Raw genomic sequence first — 26,234 nt, forward strand, 5'->3', positions numbered from 1 at the left:
CCCGAGCAATCCCATGGTAACTTTCACTTTACATGGCAGTTGAAACGTTCGGTGTAATGAGAAAGTTACCATGGGAGTGCTTGAGCCACCATTGATTGCCATCGTGCGTTTTAGCGATCGCACGTTCAAATTCTTAGCGTGTGACAGGAGCGTAACATTTAACTTGACAGTAAGCTCCGAGTGGTCCGTCTAGTTTTCAATTACCTCTTATAAAGTTTTATAATCTAAAAAATATGTAAGATGAGTGTTCCACTACTGTTTATTATTTTGTAACTACTCGATTAGGACCAACTTTCTAAAGGCAGCGTAGTCGCCCCTTTTTCATTGCCGCTAATTTTTATTTGGTTACGACGTTTTTTTCGTATTTGGAACTTATTTAATACAAAACGGGATTTTATAAATGATAAATACTAAGGTTCAAAACAGAAGAACCACGCTGCAGCGCTACGTTGTGGACACAAAGTAGTTTCCGATGATTGGCCGTGGGTTCTTATGTGGAGTGGAAGTTCCATGGGATGGTACGTTTGATTTGCATGGGAATTTACGACTAATCATCGGAAACTACTTTGTGGATCCACAGCGTAGCCCTGCAGCGTGGTCTGCCTATTTTGAACCTAAGGAAATGTTATATTCCAGCAACACTTTATATGTGTTGATAGTTATTGGAAAGAGAGAAAAAGAATTGGATTTTTGAAGGTATTCAATAAGGTCTTGAATAATCATCACCATCCCATTTATTCCTATGCGTGGTCGGCTTCCCTAACTACAATTTTACATAAATTTCTATCTTAGATCATATCAATATCAATTTTACCGACATGTCTTGCCTAATGGTCTCCCCCTACATTTCCCAATAACACTACATCATGACCATCATCATACTTTAAACATCAGAGAATATTAATTTCACATGAAATTTATCAGTAATTTCGACAGCTGTCCCAACACTAGTTGTCACTCCCTTAAAGATATATCTCACAATATTTACATATTCGCCGGGAACTCCTTTTTTATTGAGTGCCCACCACAGAATTTCTCGAGAAAACATATTTCGAGATATATGTACAGTATGTCCCTGTAAGTTGTATCCATATGGAAAACTTTTTTATTATTAATTTTACGAAAAAAAGTTATTCTTCAATAAAAGCTCTGCATGGTCCAAAACCTTAGATTTAACCATCAAATATCAAATTTTTTGAATATTATACGAGGTATGTCAAAAAGTTTGAATTTCACTCAAGAGTAAAGTAGCTTTATTTTTCACAATATTGAAAATTGCTATAATGAAAAGTTGTTTGTAATTAAAAACTATATTCTAGTAATACATCCTTCTAATTAATTTTTTTTTTGAAAAATTATGGATAACTAACATTATTTTCAGTTATTTCAATGCAGATAACTCTTTTATTATTAATTTTATGAAAAAAAGTGATTCTTAATAAAAAGTTCTGCATGATCTAAAACCTAAAATACAACCATCTTATAACATACTTATACATAAAATACAACCTCAATATTATACGAGGTATGTCAAAAAAGATGAATTTCGCCTAAGACTAAAATACGTTTATTTTTCACAATATCGAAAATTGTTATTATGAAAAGTTATTTAGAATTAAAAACTATTTTTCAGTATGTAATTAAATCCTTCCAATTGAAATATTCTGAATTATAAAGGTACTTTTGATCTAAATTTATCTTTTTTGACATACCTCGTATACAATTGATACAATTTTATATAAGATGGTTGTATTTTAGGTTTTAGACCATCCAGAACTTTTTATTAGGATTCACTTTTTTCGTAAAATTAATAATAAAAGAGTTATCAGAATTAAAATAACTGAAAATAAATGTTAGTTATCATCCATAATTTTTCAAAAAAAAAAATTTCAGTTAGAAAGATGTAATTGCATATTAGAATATAGTTTTTAATTCCAAACAACTTTTCATGATAGCAATCTTAAATATTGTGAAAAATAAAGCTACTTTACTCTTGAGTGAAATTCAAACTTTTTGACATAGCTCGTATAATATTCAAAAAATTTGGACCATGCAGAGCTTTTTATGAAGAATAACTTTTTTTCGTAAAATTAATAATAAAAAAGTTTTCCATATGGATACAACTTACAGGGACATACTGTATATGCTTTCTCAAGGTCAATGAATATCATATTATATAATTGTTTGTTTCTTTATTCCTATATTTTTACATCAAGAATCTTTCGAGGAACTTATACGAGGAATAAATAAATAACTGAATAATAAATAGATCTATCAATAAATATCACGTGACCCTTTGTTTCTTTATACCTGTATTTTTTCATCAACTGCCTATAATGAACATTGCAGCAGTTGTTGATCTTTCTTGCTTATAGGAGTATCGAATATTTAGATTTCTTCACGTATCCGTCCATCAATTACTCTCTCCCATATTTTTATAATGCGGCTAAGTAGTTTTGTAACCATCTAGTTTGTATATTATGGCATATCTCCTTTGTTTTTGTAAACTTTCATAGTTCTATTAAATAAACCTGTTAGCCAACTTGTTCTTGTCTCTCCTAATGCTTTCAACATTTCCCCAGGTATATCATCTGGTCCAACTGCTTTTCCTTCTTGCTTTTCGATTGTTATTTTGGTGACCAACTGTTACTGTCTCTGTTAACTGGTTTTCTGTCAAATTTTTCATTTAATAAACTGTTAAAGTACTTTTTCGATTTCTTTTTGGCACCCCTTTCGTGAATTCGTATTGTATTATTGTGTACCTCAGGTACGTCTAATCTGATTAAAATATTTTCCTTTCCTTGCTTTATTTTTGGGTTTCTGCGCATCTACTTTAGCTTTTGCTACTGCTAATTTCTGCTAGATTTCTATATTTTCAAACTTCTTTCCTGCCATTTTTCCACGTAATTCAATAGTAGTATCTCTAATGATTCTGGTCATCTTCCTCCAAATTGTACTAGGACTTACCTTCATGTTTCAACACATTTTTTCTACTCCTCTTGCCCTGAATGCCCTGAATATTCTTACTGTGAATATTTTTGACCTTCTTTCTCATCTTTTAAGATCCATCACTTGATATTTTGTGGTTCTTTCCGATATTTTGGTTGGTTTCTTTTTTTACTTTGATGTCCAGCACAATCAACTTATGGTGTTGACTTATTTTCTAACTATTACCTTGTTGTCCTTACATTCATGTATATCTTCTTTTATTGTCATAAAATAATCTGTTTAGGAATGATTTTGTCCATTTTTGTACGTAAAAAAGTCGAGTTTCTCCCTTTTGAAAGAATGTTATAACAATCGCCATATCTAACGCTGTTGCTAATTCTAGCATATCATTTCTAATTCCAAAGCGTAGTCCTCCATGTATTGCTTCATATCCTGGATTGACTTTCTCTTCTGATGAAATATCACTCAGTGTCTCCTAATTGTTCATAGAAAGCTTCTCTTTCATTCTCACCTATACTAAAATCACAATCAAGATGCACTAGAAATAAACAAACCAAGACACGTTGAATGTTACAAGGAACACTCCCAAATCAAGATTTACAATGTGTATACGTCGTATAAATCTCAAATCATAATTTACAAAGTTTATACATTGTAAATGATGATTCGAAAGTGCTCTTCGTAACAATCAAATGTCGTGATTTGTTTATTTCTAGTGCATCTTAATTGTGAATTTAGTATAGTATGTTTGAGGATAATACAGACACACATAACATTCAATACTTCTTTATTCATTGCCATTATTCAATCATTTATTTTTACAACTTCTTCTACGTTATGTATTGTTTACGTTATATTTCACTATCAGCAGGATATTATGCAAAGTAAGTCATAAATAATACAAATCGAAAAGCTTAGTTTTTAAGATCTTTAAGGGATGGGACCAGGGTTTATATTGTTAGCAAATTAGGGGTTCAACGACAATTTATTGTAATGAGAATTACATTTGCTTTGACTTTCGGTTTCCAACAATGCGGAAATCGCTTTCAAACAATTCTGAATAATTTTCTGTAATATTTGACACTTGACTTACTTGGCGTCGATCTAAGTATGTTTTAAAGTAACATTGACAAAAATATCAAACATCGTACAAATAGCACTTTTCTTAACACGACTTTCTACTAACCAGATTACTTAATAATCCCTACTTGTACTAAAATAAGTTCCTAATACTATTAAGCTAAACACTATTGTAGATATCACAGTTTTAGATTAAAATAGCATTGTGATTTTTAGGATATCTTCAGATAAATTAGAAAGTGGTATCTACAATATAGTTCCATAGTACTCCTTCTCGAAGATCATTTTTAATCAGTTGTAGCCGTTGATATGATTATTACAAAGGCTATTGTGGAATGTCAAACTTGTGTCATTAAAAAATCTAGTAGGATGTAAGGAAGTTGTGCATTTTATAACAGTTGGACCAAATTTGTTACAAATCGATGCCATTTCGAAGTAATCATTTATCGAGAATCCCTTTCTCAATTTAGTGGTTTAAAGTGTGTCTTCAAGTGTGGCAGGAAATAATTTTGGAGATATGGTGTCTCCCTGTCTTACTCCTCGATTGCTTTTTATTGGCCTCGTTTTCATTCCATTATCCATCGTGAGTACCATTTCATCATGTTCATATTTATACAGTATGTCCCTGTAAGTTGCATCCATATGGAAAACTTTTTTATTATTAATTTTACGAAAAAAAGTTATTCTTCATAAAAAGCTCTGCATGGTCCAAAACTTAAGATTTAATTTTTTAATATTATACGAGGTATGTCAAAAAGTTTGAATTTCACTCAAGAGTAAAGAAGCTTTATTTTTCACAATACTGAAAATTGCTATAATGAAAAGTTGTTTGGAATTAAAAACTATATTCTAGTATGCAATTACATCTTTCTAATTGAATTTTTTTTTTTGAAAAATTATGGGTAACTAAAATTATTTTCAGTTATTTCAATTCAGATAACTCTTTTATTATTAATTTTACAAAAAAGTGATTCTTAATAAAAAGTTCTGCATGGTCTAAAACCTAAAAATATGAAATTCGCTCAAGAGTAAAATATATTTATGTTTCACAATATCGAAAATTGTTAATATGAAAAGTTATTTAGAATTAAAAACTATGTTTCAGTATGTAATTACATCCTTCTAATTGAAATATTCTGAACTATAAAGGTACTTTTACTTTTGATCTAAATTTATCTTTTTTGACATACCTCGTATAAAATTGATAAAATTTGATATAAGATGGTTGTATTTTAGGGTTTAGACCATCCAGAACTTTTTAGTAAGAATCACTTTTTTCGTAAAATTAATAATAAAAGAGTTATCAGAATTTAAATAACTGAAAATAATGTTAGTTATCCATAATTTTTCAAAAAAAAAAAATGTCAATTAGAAGGATGTAATTGCATATTAGAATATAGTTTTTAATTCCAAACAACTTTTCATAATAGCAATTTTCAATATTGTGAAAAATAAAGTTACTTTACTCTTGAGTGAAATTCAAACTTTTTGACATACCTCGTATAACATTCATATATAACAAATTTGATATCTGATGGTTGAATCTTGGGTTTTGGACCATGCAGAACTTTTTATAAAGAATAACTTTTTTTCGTAAAATTGATAATAAAAAAGTTTTTCATATGGATAAAACTTACAGGGACATACTGTATATTCTGTATTAATACCCTATATCTAGGATCTATTCTCCCGTTGATAAGTGCTTCCTTAATAGCCCATAATTCTACGCTGTCAAAAGCTTTTCCTTAATCTATGCTAAACAGATTGGTAAATTGTATTCGTTAATTTTTTTCTATTCGGACCTTTAGTGTGTTAAGATGGTCACATGTAGGTACTCTTGACATATGACGTATAACATGTAAACGTCATACGTCTTTGGTATATGTAATTGGTATATACCAATGCCGTATGACGTATATATATATTGTACGTCATATGTCAACAGTGCGAGACAATGGCGGCGATGTCTATTGACTACCGGCAACAAGTTCTTTTTTCTTTCTTGTTTATTTTTAGTATTAAATTACACCCCTTTGAAAACTGTATCATCTTCAAATCCTAAATAGTGAGTAAATATTCCTATTACTTTTTAACATTAATTCCACTTTTTCAGTTTGTAGTTAATCTGTGCGCCGTTGTTACAAATTTGGTCTACCTGGATTAAAGCGATAGAGAGAGAAATTTATGACGTAATTCGAAATATCAATTCCAGATCTGTGATATAATATACTGTTTGAGCAATTTTTTCGTGGCACACGTATTTTCTATAAAGTCTTTAAGTTTGTATTGTATATTTCCTATACTTAAATGTTGAAGTCAATTGGAAAACATTTAGATATATTTTTAAAGTAAGTTTAACATGCGTAGGTGATCCTTTTTAGCAAATTCTAAACCTAATTAATTCGGAAATATGTATTAAAGTGAGTAAACAGAACTAGGTGTCTTAAAATGGTTCATACTTGTCAGTAACAGAAATGATAAGTTTAGAATTGGAAATAAAATTAGGTTAACAAGTACTCAACAATAAGAATAGACCAGGGCGCATCTGTAAAAATATTCGTACATTTGGACGTTGAGAGGTGACTCAAATTTTTTTGTAGAAATTGCTTGAAAATAAATCAAATAACAATATTTGAGCTATCCTCCCTCTCAAAAAGGTCCGGATCATTGTTTAAATAATCAAAATGTCAAAAAATTAAGGAAAAGTTCGATTTTTTTCTTCGTTTTTAGATTATAACTTTAAAAGTATTTATTTCCGAGAAATGTTGTACTTACATAAAAGTTGTGTAATTAAATTTCCTACAATAAAGAAGTGGTTAAAAATTTAAAAAATAATCACCCTTGTTGCAAAATAGCAATAATTGAGAAAAAACCATACAAAAACAAGTATTAGCATTTTACGTTTTTTAACCATCTATGCTACACTTAGGACCTTTATATTTCACCCAGAAAAACTTTATGATACTGTTAAACAATACTGTAAATTTCATTAAGATGGGTTCAATAGATTTTGCAAAATAAATTTTGCAATCCAGCTTTCGCAAAAAAAAAATTCGTTTTTTCAAAATGTTACAGGACTGAAAATAAAGCAGATAGTAAGTTGAAATTGTTTTTGGGGATAAAAGTGTACCGTACCTTTCATTTGAAATTTTGCAAAATTAAAATCGACTAACACCACGCCGTCAGGAACTTTTTTAAATAAACATTAATTATTGGTGCTACGCCCAGGACAGCGGATAGTTTGCTCTGATTGGGCATTCCAATGACCTTCGATAATGATTGATACATTTTAATTTTTATTACATTTCGATATAAATAAATACATTTGTTTATTGCAAAATAAAAACACCTACTCTATCCTTTGAAATAACACTTTTATTAGCAAAAACTTTCTTTGTTCATATATTTTAACTTAGAGAATAAAAGTTTATTATTTGTAAACATATGAAATTGTTTAAACAATATTTCACAAAAAATAATAAAATTAGTTTGATTTTTGTGGAATTAAAATATTAAAATACAACAAAAGATAGAGTAAGAAAATAATATATTAGATTAAGATTGGAAGAAATTTTGGTGGAAATCAACTTGTGTGAATCGAACACCGCTGTCCTGCGCGTAGCACCAAAAATTAATGTTTATTTAAAAAATGTCCTGACGCCGTGGTAACTAATCGATTTTAATTTTGCAAATTGCAAATGAAAGGTACAGTACACTTCTATAAGCAAAAAAAATTCAACGTGCTATCTGCTTTATTTTCAGTCATGTAACATTTTAAAAAATGAATTTTTTTTGCGAAAGCTGGATTGCAAAATTTATTTTGCAAAATCTATTGAACCGATCTTAATGAAATTTACAGTATTGTTTTACTGTATCATAATGTTTTTCTGGGTGAAATATGAAGGTCCTAAGTGTAGCATAAATGGTTGAAAAACGTAAAATGCGAATACTTGTTTTTGTATGGTTTTTTCGCAATTATTGCTATTTTGCAACTAGGGTGACTATTTTTTAAATTTTTAACCAAATCTTTATTGTAGCAAATTTCATTAGGACATTTTTGAGAGGGAGGATAACTCAAAAATTATTATATGATTTATTTTCAAGCAATTTCTGCAAAAAATTTGAGTCACCTCTCAACGTCCATCTCAAAACAGATGCGCCCTGGACTAGAAGGTATCGGAACATTTACTAAAAAGTTAAACATTAAAAATATTGGACGCGTTTCGATCCAACACGAGCCATCATCAGCAAAGTACAGGAAAATACATCAAAGAACTGACACAACAGGAAGAGGAAAGAAGCGATTAAGCCGGAATAACAAATTGTACATACACAAACATTTAAAATAAAGTTTTGTAAACGATTTACGTATACTTGATTTACAATCAAGATACACTAGAAATAAACAAACCAAGACACGTTGAATGTTAAAAGGAGCACTTCCAAAACATGATTTACATTTATATACATTGTATAAATCCCAAATCATCATTTTTTACAGTGTTGATACATTGATACATCTAAATCATGATTCAGAAGTGCTTCTCGTAACATTCAAGTGTCTTGGTTTGTTCATTTCTAGTGCGTCTTGATTGTAAATCAAGTATAGTATTTTTCAATCGATGGTGGTTTGGTGTGCAAGAATTTAAAGATACATGTTCGTCGGGAGGAACCATCTTGCGAACAATAATAACCAAATTGTTCGCAAGATGGTTCCTACCGAAGAACATATATAGTCGGTTCGCTAAACTCAGACGCAACTGGCTAGATATTTTAGTCGATATTTTTTTTTGTTTTTTGCCAATTTTGCAAAAATTGGCAAAATTACTAACTATTTAGTGATTATTAACTATTTAGTAATTATTTTTTGCCAATTTTAGTAAAATTGGCAAAATTACCGACTAAAATATCTAGAAAGTTGCGTCTGAGTTTAGCTAACAGACTATATCTATAAATTCTTACTCACCAAACCACCATCGATTGAAAAATACTATGTAAATCGTTAACAAAACGTTATTTTAAATATTTGTTTATTATAATTTGTTAATGGACCATGACCAAAGCTAACGAAGAAAAACTCAGACGTTTTGAACGAAAAATATTTAGAAACATTTTCGGACCTCACCACAACATTACCACAAACCAGTATAGGATCAAAACCAATATCGAATTAAAAGCACTCTACAATGACGCCGATATTGTCCAAGAAATTAAATCACAGCGACTAAGATGGGCAGGCCACGTGCATAGACTTCATAACGAGAGACTTGTAAGACTGGTATGGAAGGCAAATTCCTACAGGCAAAAGACTACTCGGACGTCCCAGAATGCGATGAAGAGATAACATTTCAGCAGCTCTCCAGAAAATGAACATTTCATTTGACCCTAGGTTGATGGAAGACCGAACAAATTGGAAAAACCTTGTACAGTCGGCCAGGACCCACCCATGGTTGTAGCACTATGTCATGATAATTAATAGTCTGTAGTTTTTAATTTGTTATCCAGTAGGCGAGCGGCACACTCCTAATTTGAGGCTTAGAAATCGAAAAAGCGGCCATGATAGGGGAATGGCAAATTTTGGTCATTCTTTATATTTTCGAGGTCGGTGAATCCGAATATGAACTTTATTTTTATCTAGAATTGGTGGAACATCTTCAAAAATCAAATTTTATGCAAAAATGCGAAAAATCAATTTTGATAATTGTTCATATTTACCTCGCTGTATCTTTGGTCTAGATGCAATTAAATCACTAAAGAGAAATAAATCCCCAGGCATTGATTCAATACCATGTGAAATACTACAGTTACTAGGTAACAAAGGATTACATATCATCCATTCTATCTGTGTCGCTGTTTGGAATTCAGGAAAATGGCCATCTGATTGGTGTACCTCAATTTATATCCCACTACACAAAAAAGGAACTACTACCAGATGTGAAAACTACCGCACACTGTCACTAATAACACATGCTAGTAAAATCTTGTTGCATATCATCAAAAACAGATTAAAAACCTATCTACATTACCAAATACCTCAGGAACAAGCGGGGTTTGTAAAGGGTAAAGGTACAAGGGAACAAATCCTGAACTTGAGACAACTCATTGAAAAGTCTAGAGAATTTCAAGTACCCATGATTATATGCTTCGTTGACTACCAAAAGGCATTTGATTGTGTAAGCTGGATAAATCTGTGGTCAATTTTAATAGAAATGGCGCACCAATGCACTGGTGACACTTATTAAAAATCTGTACCAGTCTAATATAGCGACAGTACGACTAGATCAGAAGTTCTCAAACCAATTCAAGACCGAGAGAGGTGTTAGACAAGGATGCGTGTTGTCACCTGACTTATTTAACATTTATGGTGAACATGTCATGAGGATGGTTTTAGAAGGATGGGCCGGTGGAGTGACAGTAGCTGGTAGAAAAATCTCCAATTTTAGATTTGCTGATGACACTACACTTATAGCAGCAAATGAGCAAGAAATGTTTGATCTTCTGCGAAGAGTTGAGTACGAAAGCAATAAAGTTGGTCTGAAAATCAATAAAGCTAAGACAAAAATAATGGTGGTCGACAGATTTGACACTATTCAACTGACTAACATATTACAGGAATACCAGATAGTAAACACCTTTGTCTATCTCGGGTCTAGTATAACGAACGATGGTAACTGTGAAGCAGAAGTTCGGAGACGTATTGGTATGGCAAAAAATGCGATGAGTCTCCTAACTAAACTTTGGAAAGACATATCTCTCTCTCAAAATATCAAGATGAGACTGGTGAATCCCCTTGTATTCTCAATATTTCTATACGGAGCAGAGACTCGCGCATGCGAGCGCCAAAAAATTGATGCCTTTGAGATGTGGTGCTGGAGAAGAATGCTGCGCATACCTTGGACAGCTCATAGGACAAATGTTTCCATTCTAAACCATCTCAATATTAAAAAAAGGCTGTCCACAATATGTCTGCAACGAATTCTGCAATTCTTTGGTCACGTGGTTCGCAGAGGTGACGACAGTTTGGAGAGATTAATTGTTTCTGGAAACGTTCCGGGGAGAAGATCAAGAGGACGATCACCAACTAGATGGTCTGACAAAATAAAGCATTCAGCTGGAAACTCATTCTGCGAAGCTCTTAGAGCAGCTGAAGATAGAGATCAATGGAGAAACATTGTTAGGAATATTGGAAGAAATCACGATCCTCAGTAATGGGGAAACGACAGGAGAGAGATCTTTGGTCACTGTAAATATTTCCTCTTGAAAATTTTACTGTATCATCTCTCGAGTATTTAGATGACAACGAGATTTGTCCAAAATGTTTAAACAAATTAAAAGGGGGGTTGCTAATTTTTAAACATTTTGTCGTCAGATTTCGTTAGTTTCATGTTTACTTAAAAAAACTGAGTGACAAATTTTTTGGTTTATAATTTTAATCCACATGGGAATAAAATACGAGTATAATTCATGAAAAAGTTTTTTGAACAATTTCGAGTCAAAATATGCAATAAGAAAAAAGTTATGTGACTTTATAGACGAGTGGCACTCTTCAAAAAAAGGCTTATTTCTCGAGATACTGAGCACGGTGTCGTGAATGGCTAATTTTGGTCTTACTTTATGTTTTTGACTGTGCTGACAACGAAAATAAGGTTTGTTTTCAATTTTAAATGGAGGAACATTGTCAAAATCGTAATTTTGCCTTGAAAATAAATAAAAATGAAATCACGTTTTTCTTAAAATTAAAAGTTGCATCACTTTTTTTCTATAAAACATTTTATTCTTTGTAACCTATGTTTTAACATAAACTTGATTAAAAAGCTAAATTTCAAATTTTGTCACTCAACTTTTGCGATTAAACTTTGAAATTCAGGAATCTGCACCTTTCACTTTAAACAATTCATAACTTTTATTATAATGAAACAAAAAGATTGAAACAGGTACCATTGTCTTCAGAAAGGTAAGATATATTATACTATAAAAATTTCAGAAAAAAAATATTAAAATGGAACAGAGTTATTGAACGCAAAAATGTGATTTCATTTTTTTTATTTTTAAAATTGCGATTTTGCCAATGTTCCCCCAAGTAAAATTCAAAATAAACCTAATTTTCGTTTTCAGCATCATCAAAAACATAAAGTATGACCAAGATTAGCCATTTACCACACCGTGGTCATCACACCACGACCACACAGTATCTCGGGAAATAAGCTTTTTTTGTGGTGTACCGCTCGTCTATAAAGTCACATAACTTTTTTCCTATTGCATATTTTGACTTAAAATTTTATTACTGTGTTGATTAAAATTATAAGCTAAAAAGTGTGTCACTTAACTTTTTTAAGTAAACATGAAACTAACGAAATCCGACGACAAAATGTTTAAAAACTAACAACTCCTCTTTTAATTTGTATAAACATTTTGTATAAAGCTCGTTATTATCTAAATACTTCAAACATGACACAGTAAAATTTTCAAGAGGAAATATTTACAGCAACCAAAGATACAGCTAGGTAAATTTGAAAAAGCATCAAAATTTATTTTTCGCATTGTTGCATAAAATTTGATTTTTGAAGATGTTCCACCAAATCTATATAAAAATAAAATTCATATTCAGATGCAGCGACCTCGAAAACATAAAGAACCACCAAAATTGGTTATTCACCTTAAATTTGATTTTCGTGGTCAGTATAACGTTTGGGTTGCTGCCGCTGGCCTACAGCCTTAATCGCTTCTTTCTCCTTCCTGTTGGGCCGGTTTTTTTTTATATATTTTCCTGTACTTTGCTGATGATGGCTTGTGTTTGGCCGAAACGCGTCCAATATTTTTTAATATCTAACTTTTTAATAAATTTTGTGGTACCTTCTTAGAGTTGAGTACTTTGTTACCTCTAGACCACATTTATGAACTATGGATAGGTACTTCCTTTTATGAAAATTAGGATCATTTGACTTGATTATTAATATTATTATAGCTAGGAAACAAAGGAAGTTATGCAATCAATTAATAAAAATTTTATGCAACTAGCAATAGAGTTATATAAAAAACTTTCAAAATAATAATGTAATCAGCTAGACAGATACATATCAAATGGAAAAAGGATTTGTAGAAAGGATCGCTCTAGTTTTAATTTTATTTGACTAGTTTAATTGACAATCGACATGGTTTTGATTTTCACTTATAACATTGTAATGGCTAGAAAAATAGGTTAACCTACACGTATTCCGACACATTTACCTACTCAACAATCATGTTTGTGTGCAATAATTTGCTATTCTAATAAACATTTGTATTAAACATGTTTTTTATTTATTATTTATTTGTTCACTGCAACCACAGGGATTATTAGCGACATAAAATATAGTACGAGTAATGGTACATCCAACAAATTATTCAGTGCTAGTCAAAAGTCCATCCCCCCTCCAGGGGCGGCTCGTGATAGTATAAGGTGGTGAGGCACACTACACCTGAGGAATTTTATTATTATGGTTAGCTTCTCTTTAATGCCCAGAAGGTCGATTTTGTGACGTCATAACGCCAGGACGAATCTAGGACCAATAATCCCGGACAAAAAATCCTTAAAAATTATCCCTGGACAAGAAATCCCCAGACAAATAATCCCCGGACAAATAATCCCCGGACAAAAAATCCCCACAAAAAATCCCGGACAAATAATCTACAAAAATTTTTTATTCAAAATATCCCTACAAAGAATTCCGGATAAAAAATCATCAAGAAATATTTGCTGTCGATTAGTTCTCTAAAACTTTTCCAGTGAATTATGCGATCGACTCAAATGCTTTCAGCATCAGTGCATAGAGTTATTTTGAATTCCAATTCCATATTGAAAACTTCAAGTTTTACATAACAAAAGAGTGTGCGTTTTTTCAAAAATCGTGGAAGATGTGGGGAATGAGCTAAGGCTGTGGGAATCATGTTGCAATATTATTCGCTTAAATCTTTTGCTCACTCTGATTTGAATGTATGTTAAAAAAAAATTTACAAAAAAGACACAACCACAGCATACAAATTTTTGAAACACTTAAAAACTACTTTTGTATATAAACGTCCGATGTGGAAGTGGAAACGTTAATAAAATCATTTTTTAAGTTAAATTGTATTGTATAATCTTATTTCTCATTTAGAATAATAAATATATAAATGCCACAAAGAAAAAATAGCTTCCGAACAATATATTAGGTGATGATGAACAATGATTTAAAATTAACACTGTTTTAAATACATATCCATAAACTTCTAAAATACAGGGTGTCCCGAAAAGATTGGTCATAAATTATACCACAGATTCTGGAGTCAAAAATAGTTCGATTGAACCTAACTTACCTTAGTACAAATGTGCTCATAAAAAAAGTTACAGCCCTTTGAAGTTACAAAATGAAAATCGATTTTTTTCAATATATCGAAAACTGTTAAAGATTTTTTATTGAAAATGGACATGTATCATTCTAATGGCAGGATCATCTTAAAACAAAATTATAGTGAAATTTGTCCACCCCATAAAAATTTTATGGGGGATTTGATCCCTTAAAACCCTCAAACTTTTGTGTACGTTCCAATTAATTCATTATTGTGATAACATTAGTTAAACATAACGTTTTTAAAACTTTTTCGCCTCTTAGTATTTTTTCAATAAGCGAGTTTTTATCGAGATGCGGCTTCTTTTTTAATATATTTACATACAAATTTTATGGGAGTTTTGTTCCTTTAAACCCCCCAAATATTTGTGTACGTTCCAATTAAACTATTATTGTGGTACCATTAGTTAAACACAGTGTTTTTAAAACTTTTTTTCCTCTTAGTCTTTTTTTGATAAGTCACCTTTTATCGAGATGTGGCTTCGTTTTCAAAATATACCTAAAAATGTAAATTATAAATACATTTTGAGATTATTAACAGGTCTCTACAAATCGTACTTAACCATATACAAATATGTGGTGGATTCCTAAGTCCTAAGAGGCAAAAATGTTTGAAAAACAGTGTGTTTAACTAATGGTGCCACAATAATAATTAAATTGGAACGTACACAAAAGTTTGGCGGGGGGGTGGGGGGTTAGGTGAACAAAACCGCCATAAAATTTTTATGAGGTACACAAATTTCACTTTAATTTTTATTTAAGATGCTGCTGCCATAAGAATGCCACCTGTCCATTTTCAATGAAAAATCTCTAAGAGTTTTCGATATATGAAAAAAAAAATGATTTTCATTTTGTAACTTCAAAGGGCTGTAACTTTTTTTGTGTGCACTATTGTATATAGGTAAGTGAGGTTCAATCAACCTATTTTTGACTCCAGAATCTGTGGTATAATTTATGACCAATCTTTTCGGGACACCCTGTAAAATAAGCCATTCGTATATACCGCGCGTACATAGAAAGCTATGATCTACAATCGACTTGTGCTTGTACTAGTCGGTTCAGTTCGGCTATTCCCATTCCGTTTCGCGGAGCCTGAGGCCGTTCGGCTATTCCTATTCCGTTGAGCGGAGCCGGAGGCAAGCCTCAAGGATGGATGAATTTTGTTCCTAGAATCGGTGGCACATTTTTCAAATTTTGCCGGTTTTACTGTTGGCGTTGTCGCATACTGTTGCAGATGGTGTGATAGTCGGAGAGATAGAAGCGGATTTTGTGCGTGATAAGTAATATTGAAAAACTATACGGGGATATGTTGAATTAGTTGTGTACATGACTTTCACCAACTACCGGAAACCAGAGTTGGGGCCGAGGGTAGTTATAAGGGGTCAAAGTCGCGGATTTTATAATTTTTTTTATGACGCTCATGATCGAGATAGTGCACCAACATTTGGGAATAAGTAGGTCATGACCTAACTAAGTAAAATCTCTAAAGGCGGAACGCTGCGTGGCCGACAAAGGGGTGGGGTTAGGGGTGAATATAAAAAATATAAAGGGTTTTTTGCGACGTTCGTGATTGAGATAGTGGACCAAAATTTGGGAATAAGTAGACCATGACATAACTAAGTAAGATCCTCAGAGCCGGAAACCAGAGTTGGGCATGAGGGTAGTTATAAGGGGTCAAAATCGCCGTTTTTATTATTTTTTTTGTGACGCTCATGATCGAGATAGTGCACCAAAATTTGGGAATAAGTAGGTCATGACGTAACTAAATACAATCTCCAGGGGTGGAACGCTGCGTGGCCGATAAAGGGGTGGGGGTAGGTGTGAATATAAAAAATATAAGGGGTTTTTTGCGACGTGCTAGATTGTGATAGTGCCGGAAACCAGAGTTGGGGATGAGGGTGGTTTTAAGGGGTCAAAGTCGCAGTGTGTATTATTTTTTTTTGTGACCCGGCACAACATTTGACCCCCACGCAGCGTTCCGCCCCTGGAGATTTTACTTAGTAATGTCATGATCTACTTATTCCCAAATTTTGGTGCACTATCTCGATCACGAACGGCAAAAAACCCCCATATATTTTTATACTCACCCCTGCCTACCACTCCTTTGTACCCCAAGCAGCGTTCCGCCCCTGAAGATTTTACTTAGTTACGTCATAACCTACTTACTCCCAAATTTTGGTGCACAATCTCCATCATGAGCGCCACAAAAAAAAATAATAAAAACCGCGATTTTACCCCTTATAACTACCCTCGTCCGCCACTCTGGTTTCCGCCTCTAGGAATATTACTTACTTATGTCATGGTCTACTTATTCCCAAATTTTGGTGCACTATCTCAATCGCGAACGTCGCAAAAAACCCGTTACATTTTTTTATATTCACCCCTGCCCCACCCCTTTGTCGGCAACGCAGCGTTCCACTCCTGGAGATTTTACTTAGTTACGTCATGACCTACTTATTCCCAAATTTTGGTGCGCTATCTCGATCATGAGCGTCACAAAAAACATAATAAAAAACGGAACTTTGACCCCTTATAACTACCTTCCTTCCCTACTCTGGTTTCCGGCTCTAGGGATTTTAATTATTTATGTCATGGTCTACTTATACCCAAATTTTGGTGCACTATCTCAATCACGAACGTCGCAAAAAACCCCTTATATTTTTTATATTCACCCCTACCCCCACCCCTTTGTCGGCCACGCAGCGTTGAGCCCCTAGAGATTTTACTTAGGTACGTCATGACCTACTTATTCCCAAATTTTGGTGCACTATCTCGATCATGAGCGTCATAAAAAAAAATAATAAAATCCGCGACTTTGACCCCTTATAACTACCCTCGGCCCCAACTCTGGTTTCCGGCCGTTGGTGAAAGTCATGTACACAACTAATTCAACATATCCCCGTATAGTTTTTCCATATTACTTATCACGCACAAAATCCGCTCCCAGCTCTTAGACTATGAGGCTAGCTTCAACTGTAATGATTTGAGAAAGTTGAAATGGCACGTGGAAGACGGATATATAAGATAAGATAAACAGTCAGGGCCGTACCGATTATAATTTTTTTCATAAAAATAAATGTATTTAGGAAATTTCAAAAAGCTAAATTATATTTAAAAAACTGATTATAAAACAACGAAGTAACGTAAATAGTCGATTGATATACTGGTGAGGCACTGCCTCACCTGCCTCATAGGACAAGCCGCCACTGCCCTCCTCGTATCTTTTGAACGGTTATACTTATAAGTAAGAGTGAAATTTAGAGGGAGGAAATAATTGGACGTGGGCTTCTCAACTAGTCATAACAGGTGACGTAATAGTGACAGATGACGGTAAAGAGCCACTGTGACCGATAGTTTTAAATGGGACCGTATGGCAAGTGATACCTCATTTGAAAGGTATTTATTCAAATAGGTACCTCTTCAGTCATATTAAATTTTTGGGTTTAAGTTTGATTTTAATTTTGGTGAATAAATTAAATAAATATAACATTGTAGTTTCGCATTTAATTAATAAAAAATGAAATGCCGCCTATGGTTTTTTTTGTCGAAAAGTTGACGTTTTTCAGTTACGTCAACGTCAACCTTTTTGACAAGCAACCATGGGCGGAAGTTTGAATTTTTATTAATTAAATGCGAAACTACAATTTTATATTTATTTCATTTATTCATCAAAATGAGCTTAAAATCAAACAAAATTCTTCTTCTTCTTGTGGTGCTTTCTCCTTTAGTGGAGGTTAGCGACTACACTGGCAAATCTGTCTCTGTCCAATGCGGCTCTAAACAAAGATGTTGAATCAAGGCCGGTCCAGTCTCTGATATTTCTAAGCCATGAAATCTGGCGCCTACCGGGACCCCGTTTTTCTTCAATTTTACCCTGGATGATTAGTTGAGCGAGGCGGTACTTTTCGTTTCTCATTATGTGTCCCAGGAAGCTAATTTTTGTGACTTTAATGATTTTCAGCAGTTCCCTATCTGTACCTATTCTTCTCAGAACATCTTCGTTGGTGGTGTGGGTTGTCCAAGGTATTTTCAAGATTCTTCTATAAAGCTAGAGTTCAAAAGCTTCTAACTTGTTCATCAGTGTTGTGTTGAGTGTCCAGGCCTCCGTTCCATACAAGAGTATTGACCACACATAGCAATGCAGAAGACGACATCTAAGGCTGATACTAATGCCACTGTTACAAAATAAGTTTTTTATTTTGATAAACCCCTGTCGGGCTATTTCTATTCTCGCCCTTACTTCTTGTTTTTAATCAAGTTGATTATTGAACCAGCAACCAAGATATTTGTATTGGCTTACGTATTCAAGCTGTTGGTGTTTTACATATATTGGAAGAGGTAAATTTTTGTTCCTTCATATTTTCATAACTTTGGTTTTCGCAGTATTGATCTTCATCCCCATTTTTTCACAACTCTTAGTAACCCTATCCAACAGTATCTGCAGACTATGGTCCGAATCAGTCATTAATACCGTGTCATTTGCATAGCGGATGTTATTTACTCTTTGACCGTTTATCCTGATTCCTTCTAAAGAGTGCGATAAAGCGTTCGCAAATATTACCTCAGAGTAGACGTTAAACAGTATGGGTGATAGCACACAACCCTGTCTAACACCTCGTTGTATTTCAATTGGCCTCGACGTGTTACCATTGGTCTTTATGATTGCTGTATAATTCAAATAAATAGCCTCTATAATTTTAGGATCTCTTTTGTCGACTCCGATGTCTTTCAATCTTTCTATTAAGGTCTTGTGCTTCACCCTATCACCAAACAAAATTAGTATGACTAAATAGGTATTTTCAATACCTTTTATAGACAAGGCGAAAACGGCGGGTTCTTTGGAGAAAATATTCCCATGAGATTTTTTGCATAGTCATATTCGGGAGACATTCCAGAATAATATTCAAGAAGTCGCTCACGCGAAAAGTGGTCCAATTTTTTTTAACAATTTTTTTTAATCAAATTGCAAAAATTTTTATTATTGGCCGGAACAATTTTTTTTTAGGTTTTTTGGACTATTTTGGATAAAAAAAGGTCTCTTATAATTTTTCTCTAAAGTTAATGGTTTTCGAGGTAAAAGCATTTTAAAATTGGCGAATTTTGATAAAATTAAAAAAAAACGAAAAATGGCGACTTCCAAGGCTTAATAACTCCGTTAAAAGTTATTAGGTACTATGAAAGTCAGAAAGTAACTAAATCAAAGTTTAAAGCCCCCTACAAGATCCTGAAGAAGTTTTTGTCATTATTTGATTACTAAGCTGTTATTTTTAAGTAAAATAATGAGCGCCATGCACGTATTAGGCGGATGTCCATGATGAGTGCGAAAGAGATCTCCAATGGCCAATGTCCAATGGCGCAATCTCACTCGCACTCACATTTACAGCCGCGTCAATACGATCTTACCACTCATTATTAATAATTAAAAATAATAGCATAGTAATAATAATCAAGGTCCCAAGCTTCATTGAGCAGACAATCCAAGTATTTAAACTGCCTAACTCGATTTCTTCTCCAGCGACATAAATATTTGCGTTTGGGGTTTGGGTAATTATTTCTACTTATTAGCATTGTTTTTGTCTTCTTCATGTTTATTTGAAATTGACATATTAAGGTAGAAATAATAAACAGTGAACTCCTTGCATCTAACTCTATTATATTACTTAAAACTATTAAACAACGTGCATCATAAAATCGATTATTATTACTATGTGATTTATATTTTAGCTATTACTAACAGTAACAATATTACTCTTCAATGGTGCATCTATAATCTTAGTTGCAAACCACAAAATACCAGGTGCAAACTTTCCTGTGCCAATTCAGTTTTCCCATTTTTTCATTTGGTTATTAAACGTTGTAGAATACAATGAAAGTATATCCTCCCTTTAAAATCTAAAAAATATAGAAAAAAATATTCAGTTGAAAGACTGATAGGTTTTTGGTCCACAAATTAAATTTTCCAATTAGACCTGTTGTTAGCTTTGTTGGTACACCTTTATCACTCCTAGCCCAGTTTGTAAATAACTTGTTGAACAATCTTATCAACTATTCACCCAAGTACACAGTTAAAAACACCCAAGAATTGGTCTCAAAACTTTTAGCTACTCCCTTACCATCCAACTTCACAATGGTTTCATTTGATGTAACGAACCTTTTTACAAATGTCCCAAGACAAGAAACGATACCTATTATTAACGACCTATTAACATCAAACAACATAGATCCTCAAAAAATCTTCCACATCACATCTTTGTTACAATTTTGCCTATCCCATGACTTCTTCATTTTTAACAACAAACTATACAGACAACCAGAAGGGTTAGCCATGGGAAATCCACTCTCCCCTTTGTTAGCTGATCTTTTTCTAGACTCTCTATAAACAAAGTTTGTACACACTCGTCCCGAAATTATACTTTGGCAGAGGTATGTGGATGACATTTTAGCGTTCATAGAAGGTCCTACCAACACACCCAACCACATACTATCTTTGATTAATAATCTACACCCAGCCATCAAATTCACTCTAGAGATTGAAAATAACAACAGTATCAATTTTCTAGACCTTACTATTCAAAATACCCCGTCTAAACTTGAATTCTCAATCTTTAGAAAACCCACACAAACCGACCACATCATCCCAAATTCATCCAACCATCCATATCAACACAAAATGTCAGCTTTTCATTGTTACATACATAGACTATTAAACATCCCTTTGTCCAATGACAACTACAATAAAGAAGTTTCCATACTAAAACAGCTAGCAGTTAACAATGGTTATTCCCCTTCTTTAATAGACATTATTAAAAATAAATTACTTAAAATAAGAATAAACCAAGCCGTTAACTCAAGTGCAAACAATAATACAAACCACATTTACAGATCTATTTCTTATTTAGGACCAATTTCAGATAAAATATCAAATATATTATCACACCAAGTTGATAACCTCAAAATGTCATTTAAGACCAAAAATAGCATCAAATCATTATTCAATAAAACCAAAGATAAAATCGATAAATTAAACAAAAGTGTCATTTACAAACTATCCTGTGGTGAATGTAGTACTACCTACGTAGGTAGAACGATGAGGACCCTTTCTCAGAGAATCAAGCAACATGTGAGAACTCCAGAAAAGTCAAATTTTGGCTATCACGTTAAAACTACCAATCATTCCTTCTCTCCTGCCAAAGATAGCCAAATTCTACATAACATTCCATCTAAAAACTATAGACTAATGAATCTGTTAGAAGACCTTGAGATCTCCAAAGAAATGAAATCTAATCCTGATTTTTGTGTTAACACTCAGATTAACTTGAATTGCAATTATAAACCTTTATTTAAATATCTGTGGGAAACAGTGGAGTAGTGGCCTCATACAATTTCTGTCACAAAAAAAAACTTTTTGTAACTTTTAACAACATAGCAGAGTTATTTATTAGACTTAAACTCAGGAAATCATGAGACTGGTGGCTTAGTCTGTATGTACATTGAAGCATTGACAGTTATTACCACATTTCATTTAACAACAAAATGTGTTTATTAAAAGTATATTTTGTGAAAAAACTTAATTTCCATCGAAATCTACCTTCTCATAAAAACCAACTTTAGGAGTAGTATGTTATAGACTAAATATACTTATTTCATCATTCAAATGATCTTGGTCATTAATTTTACCAAAACCTGCATAATTCTACATAATATGCAAAATATTATACTATTATAATATTCATACAACAGGACAATTTCATCTCGAAAACTTTTATGCTCAACTACAAAAGTTGTTAACAAGAAACAATTAAGATCTAAATACTTCATATTAGGGATGAAAGAAAATTTTGAATAAACAATATCATTCAGGGCCCGGATTACGTACACTCGATACGCATCGTATCCGCCATGTTTTACCGTAGCGCCTTATGGGAAAACATGGCGGATACGATTCGTATCGAGTGTTCGTAATCCGGGCCCTGAATTAACAAATTGAATTTTATTCATATCTTCTTTTTTATTATAAACAAAATATCTTCTTCCCTTTGTCATGACACATTGTATATATTATGTCTTGAGCCACCAGGCCCTCAGTTTGGTAGATTATTTTTAGACAATTAAATTATTATTATTGTATTGTACAGACATCTAAGGTACAATTTTTGTTCATCAATTTTTTCAATTATCCTTTTAAAACTAATTATTTAAAAATTTCATTCATTTGTAATGTCAGCTGTCAAATGTCAACACCGGACAGATGAAACATTTAAAATCCAACGTACAATCAACCACTGTCAGTCAGTCGCCAGCTCATATCACTTCAAAATGGTTGGGTAAAACCTGTACCATGAAAAAATTTTATATGTATGTATCGTCCCAGTGGTTGTTCTTATTGTTTTACCATAGAAAAATTAAAAATTAAAACTAGCTTTCATCAGTCAGAGTTGTACAGTTGACCAGAATTACAAAATTTCTTAATGCGATGCAAGAAAATACAATCCTAAGTAGCCGGTACTTTTTATATATTGACCTAAGTTAAAAAACTTTGTACTTAGAACATCTTTTTACTTATTGATTTAACTTTTTATTGTAGCATTAGCTCTGAAGATGACTTTTATGTCGAAAGCGCTTAGCTAAGGAAATTAAAATACATTTACACACTTTAATATACTTCTTTCACTTCTTTCATTCAAAAAATATTCAGTTAATCGTTTAAGAAATATGATAAATACATAAATCATAAAGGATTATTACACAAAAGCACACATTAATTACGTCGTGATACTAATTCATTGTGAAAAAACCAGTTTTCCACAATATGGAAGTTTACGAAACTCCTAGATACACAAGATATTACTTATTATAACCAAATACATAAATATAAATATACACACACCCAAACTTATATGGAATCACCATGTATTTCAAAGCAATATTTATTTCTGTTTGTTTTGTAGTTTTGAAAAAACTTGTTATTGTTGCGAAGAATAAGGGTTTTTATTGAAAATAAACACATCGACAAGATAATCAGATAGTACAGCTCGGTACGGTATAGGTTATTTGCTTGAGTTGCAAATTGAACGAAAATAAATAAATTAACTTTTGCGTCCAAAAACGAAAATATGCCTCATGTGGGGTTAAAGAACTTCCAATGGGGAAAGATTATTGGTCTTGTGGAGCAAGTAATGTTCTCAGAGGGACATAGCTGTAGAGCTAGGCGTAATACAGGGCGTTCTGTCCAAAACCTATGCTAGGTAACAGGAACTAGACAGCTCAAAAATAAAGCAAGGGAAAGTCGCCAAAAATGAATAACGGCTCGCCACGATCGTTTAATTGTCCAATCAGCTGGAAGACACCTACCCATTTCTTACTACAAGTGTAACTGTTTTAGTTGAACCGATAAGAAGAAGAGTTCGTGTCAAGAAGTATACAGCAGAAGTCAGTTATAGGTTCTCGAGTTATTCAGGCAGCACAAGATTGATCACCTAAATTGGTGTCTTCACCACCAAAACTGGAACATTGGGAATTGACAAAATGTGCTATTTACAGAAAAAGTCAGGATTTGTGTAAAATCATATGATCCACGAAATCGTGTACTTAGAGGTCGAGGAAGACAAGCAAGAACGAAAACTGTCAGATCTGTTCACAAATATACAAGGGGACGTGTAATGTTCTGGAGAGGAATTGTGATCCGTAAAAAAACTCCTATAATTTTCATCCAATAAACTTGCTCACAGGTATATTGATAACCTATAGTTAGACTCTGGAGAGGTACAATAGAAGAAAATTTAATTTTCATGCATGATAATGGACCTCCACATACCATTAGAGTGACTAGAGACATCATTAAAGAAGAAGGTGTCCCTTGTTTGGAGTGGCCTGCTTGCTCACCAGAGCTTAACCCTATAGAGTATTTGTGGGATATAGTGGAGTCACTGAAGGTTTTCACCTCCGATTTCGTTGAACCTTCATCAATTTTCATGAAAATTGGCGAGTAGTTAGAAGATACTTCAAGGAAAAAAGGTGACATGATGCCAACTTGCGCTTTTATCCTGGGGGTGAATGCCACCCCTTCTCGGGGGTGAAACTTTTTTTATTAAAAATAATACCAGAAATCGATAAAGGGGCAACTTCTAAGCAAAATTTGTTATATATAGTTATTAACATAAATCAATACTTTTTGAGTTATTAAAGATTTTATTTTTTCTTAAAAAAAATGCATGTTTTAAAGCTGTTTTTCACGTATTACTCAAAAACTATAAGCTTTTGTAAAAAAGTTATTATTACCAAAATTAAAGACAATAAAAAATTTAATGCACTGCCCACTTAAAGAACTAAACTAATGTTATTTGAAAGTGAGTTATGGGTAATTGAATGTATATTTTCTTCGACGAGTACTCAAATCTAAGTATTCAAGTTTACATAACGGGAAAACGATGCATTTTATAAAATATACTTGTTAAACACTTGTCAAAGTACTTCGGAATACCTAAATGAGCTCCAGTAGAAGTTAATAGCATCAAAATTAAGCAAGTCATGATGAAAATAAGAGAACACTTTCGATTTGTTTAGGAAAAGTGAAAAATAAAACATACGCCATTTCAACAAAAATTAAAATTTGTAGTAATCCTCACAAGAGTTTCTTATGTCAACATATTTAATAATTTCAACAATTTTGACCGGTTTAGAATGCATATTTTTGAAAAAAAGATGTAATTTAAAAAAATCAGAATTTTTAAAATTATCGTACTTTTCATTTTCTTTTGATAAAAACTCCAAAAATACTCAATATACGTAAAAAATGATAAATAACTAAATTTTTGTTTTTTCTGTTCCAAATACTTTGCTCATTTTGTTGTTTCCGTAGAGTAAAAAATAACCGAGATAGAAACGTTTAAAATTTCAATTTTGCTGCGGGTCAATTTTGTAACCGGGTCCATTTAACCTATTATTTTTAAAAAAGTAAGAGGTTTAAAAGACTAAATTTGACGTTTTTAGTAGCTCTTGGAATCAACTTTATATTAGTTTTTAGGTAACCCTGATATCTTAAAAATTAATGGAGTTATTTACAAAAAAACAATAACCTTTTTTGGAAAAAATTTTAAAAGATAAATTTTGAAAAAATTTTTGTGCATAAATTTTAATGCTATCAACTTGTTAGAGGGCTTATTTGATAGATATTTTTAAGAACTTTGACAAATGTTTAATAAGTTTATGTTATAAAATGTATCGTTTTCCCGGTATTTAAACTTGAATACTTAGATTTGGGTACTCGACGAAAGAAATATACATTCAATTACCTATAACTCACTTTTAGTTAACATTGAAAGGATTTTCTAGTAAGCAGTTTATTCGACTTTTTATTAGCCTCAATTTTGATAATAATAACTTTTTTAAAATAAAAATGTATACCATTTTTATTCAGTTGCAATGCGAAGGCAAAACAATCTTACTTTTCAATTAGAATACGGAGTGCAGTCCAGTCCCTTGAATCGCGATTTTCGGCTCTTATTGGAGCCTTCATCGGAAGGAACGTAGGCACTGTTCTCCAATAACTTTTTTGTAAAAACGTATAGTTTTTGAGTTATTTATGAAAAATCGGTTAAAAACATGGATTTTCCCAAGAAAAAATAAAATCTTTGATCTTTAATAACTCAAAAAATTTTGATTTATTTTAATAACTTTATATTACAAATTTTGCTTATAATTTGTCCCTCTAGCGACTTTCGGGGTTTATTTTAATAAAATAATTTTAACCCCTGAGAAGGGGTGGCATCCACCTCCAGGATAAAAGCGCATGTCACCTTTGTTCCTTGGGATATCCTCTAACCGCTCACCAATTTTCAT

At 32.5% G+C, this 26,234-nt stretch overlaps 1 protein-coding gene across 1 annotated transcript in view; it reads right to left on the reverse strand.

Moving 5' to 3' along the window:
- Positions 1-20,029: 20,029 nt before the first annotated feature.
- LOC114331612 (odorant receptor Or2-like) overlaps positions 20,030-26,234 on the reverse strand; it is a 28,792-nt gene continuing 22,587 nt past the window's right edge. The window contains exon 4 of the mRNA XM_028281224.2: positions 20,030-20,288. Within this exon, the coding sequence (XP_028137025.2) occupies positions 20,244-20,288 (45 nt within the window). The 3' untranslated portion in view covers positions 20,030-20,243. The remainder of the gene's footprint in view (positions 20,289-26,234) is intronic.

This window comes from Diabrotica virgifera, chromosome 2 (assembly GCF_917563875.1).
Source record: "Diabrotica virgifera virgifera chromosome 2, PGI_DIABVI_V3a".
Taxonomy (NCBI): Eukaryota; Metazoa; Arthropoda; class Insecta; order Coleoptera; family Chrysomelidae; genus Diabrotica; species Diabrotica virgifera.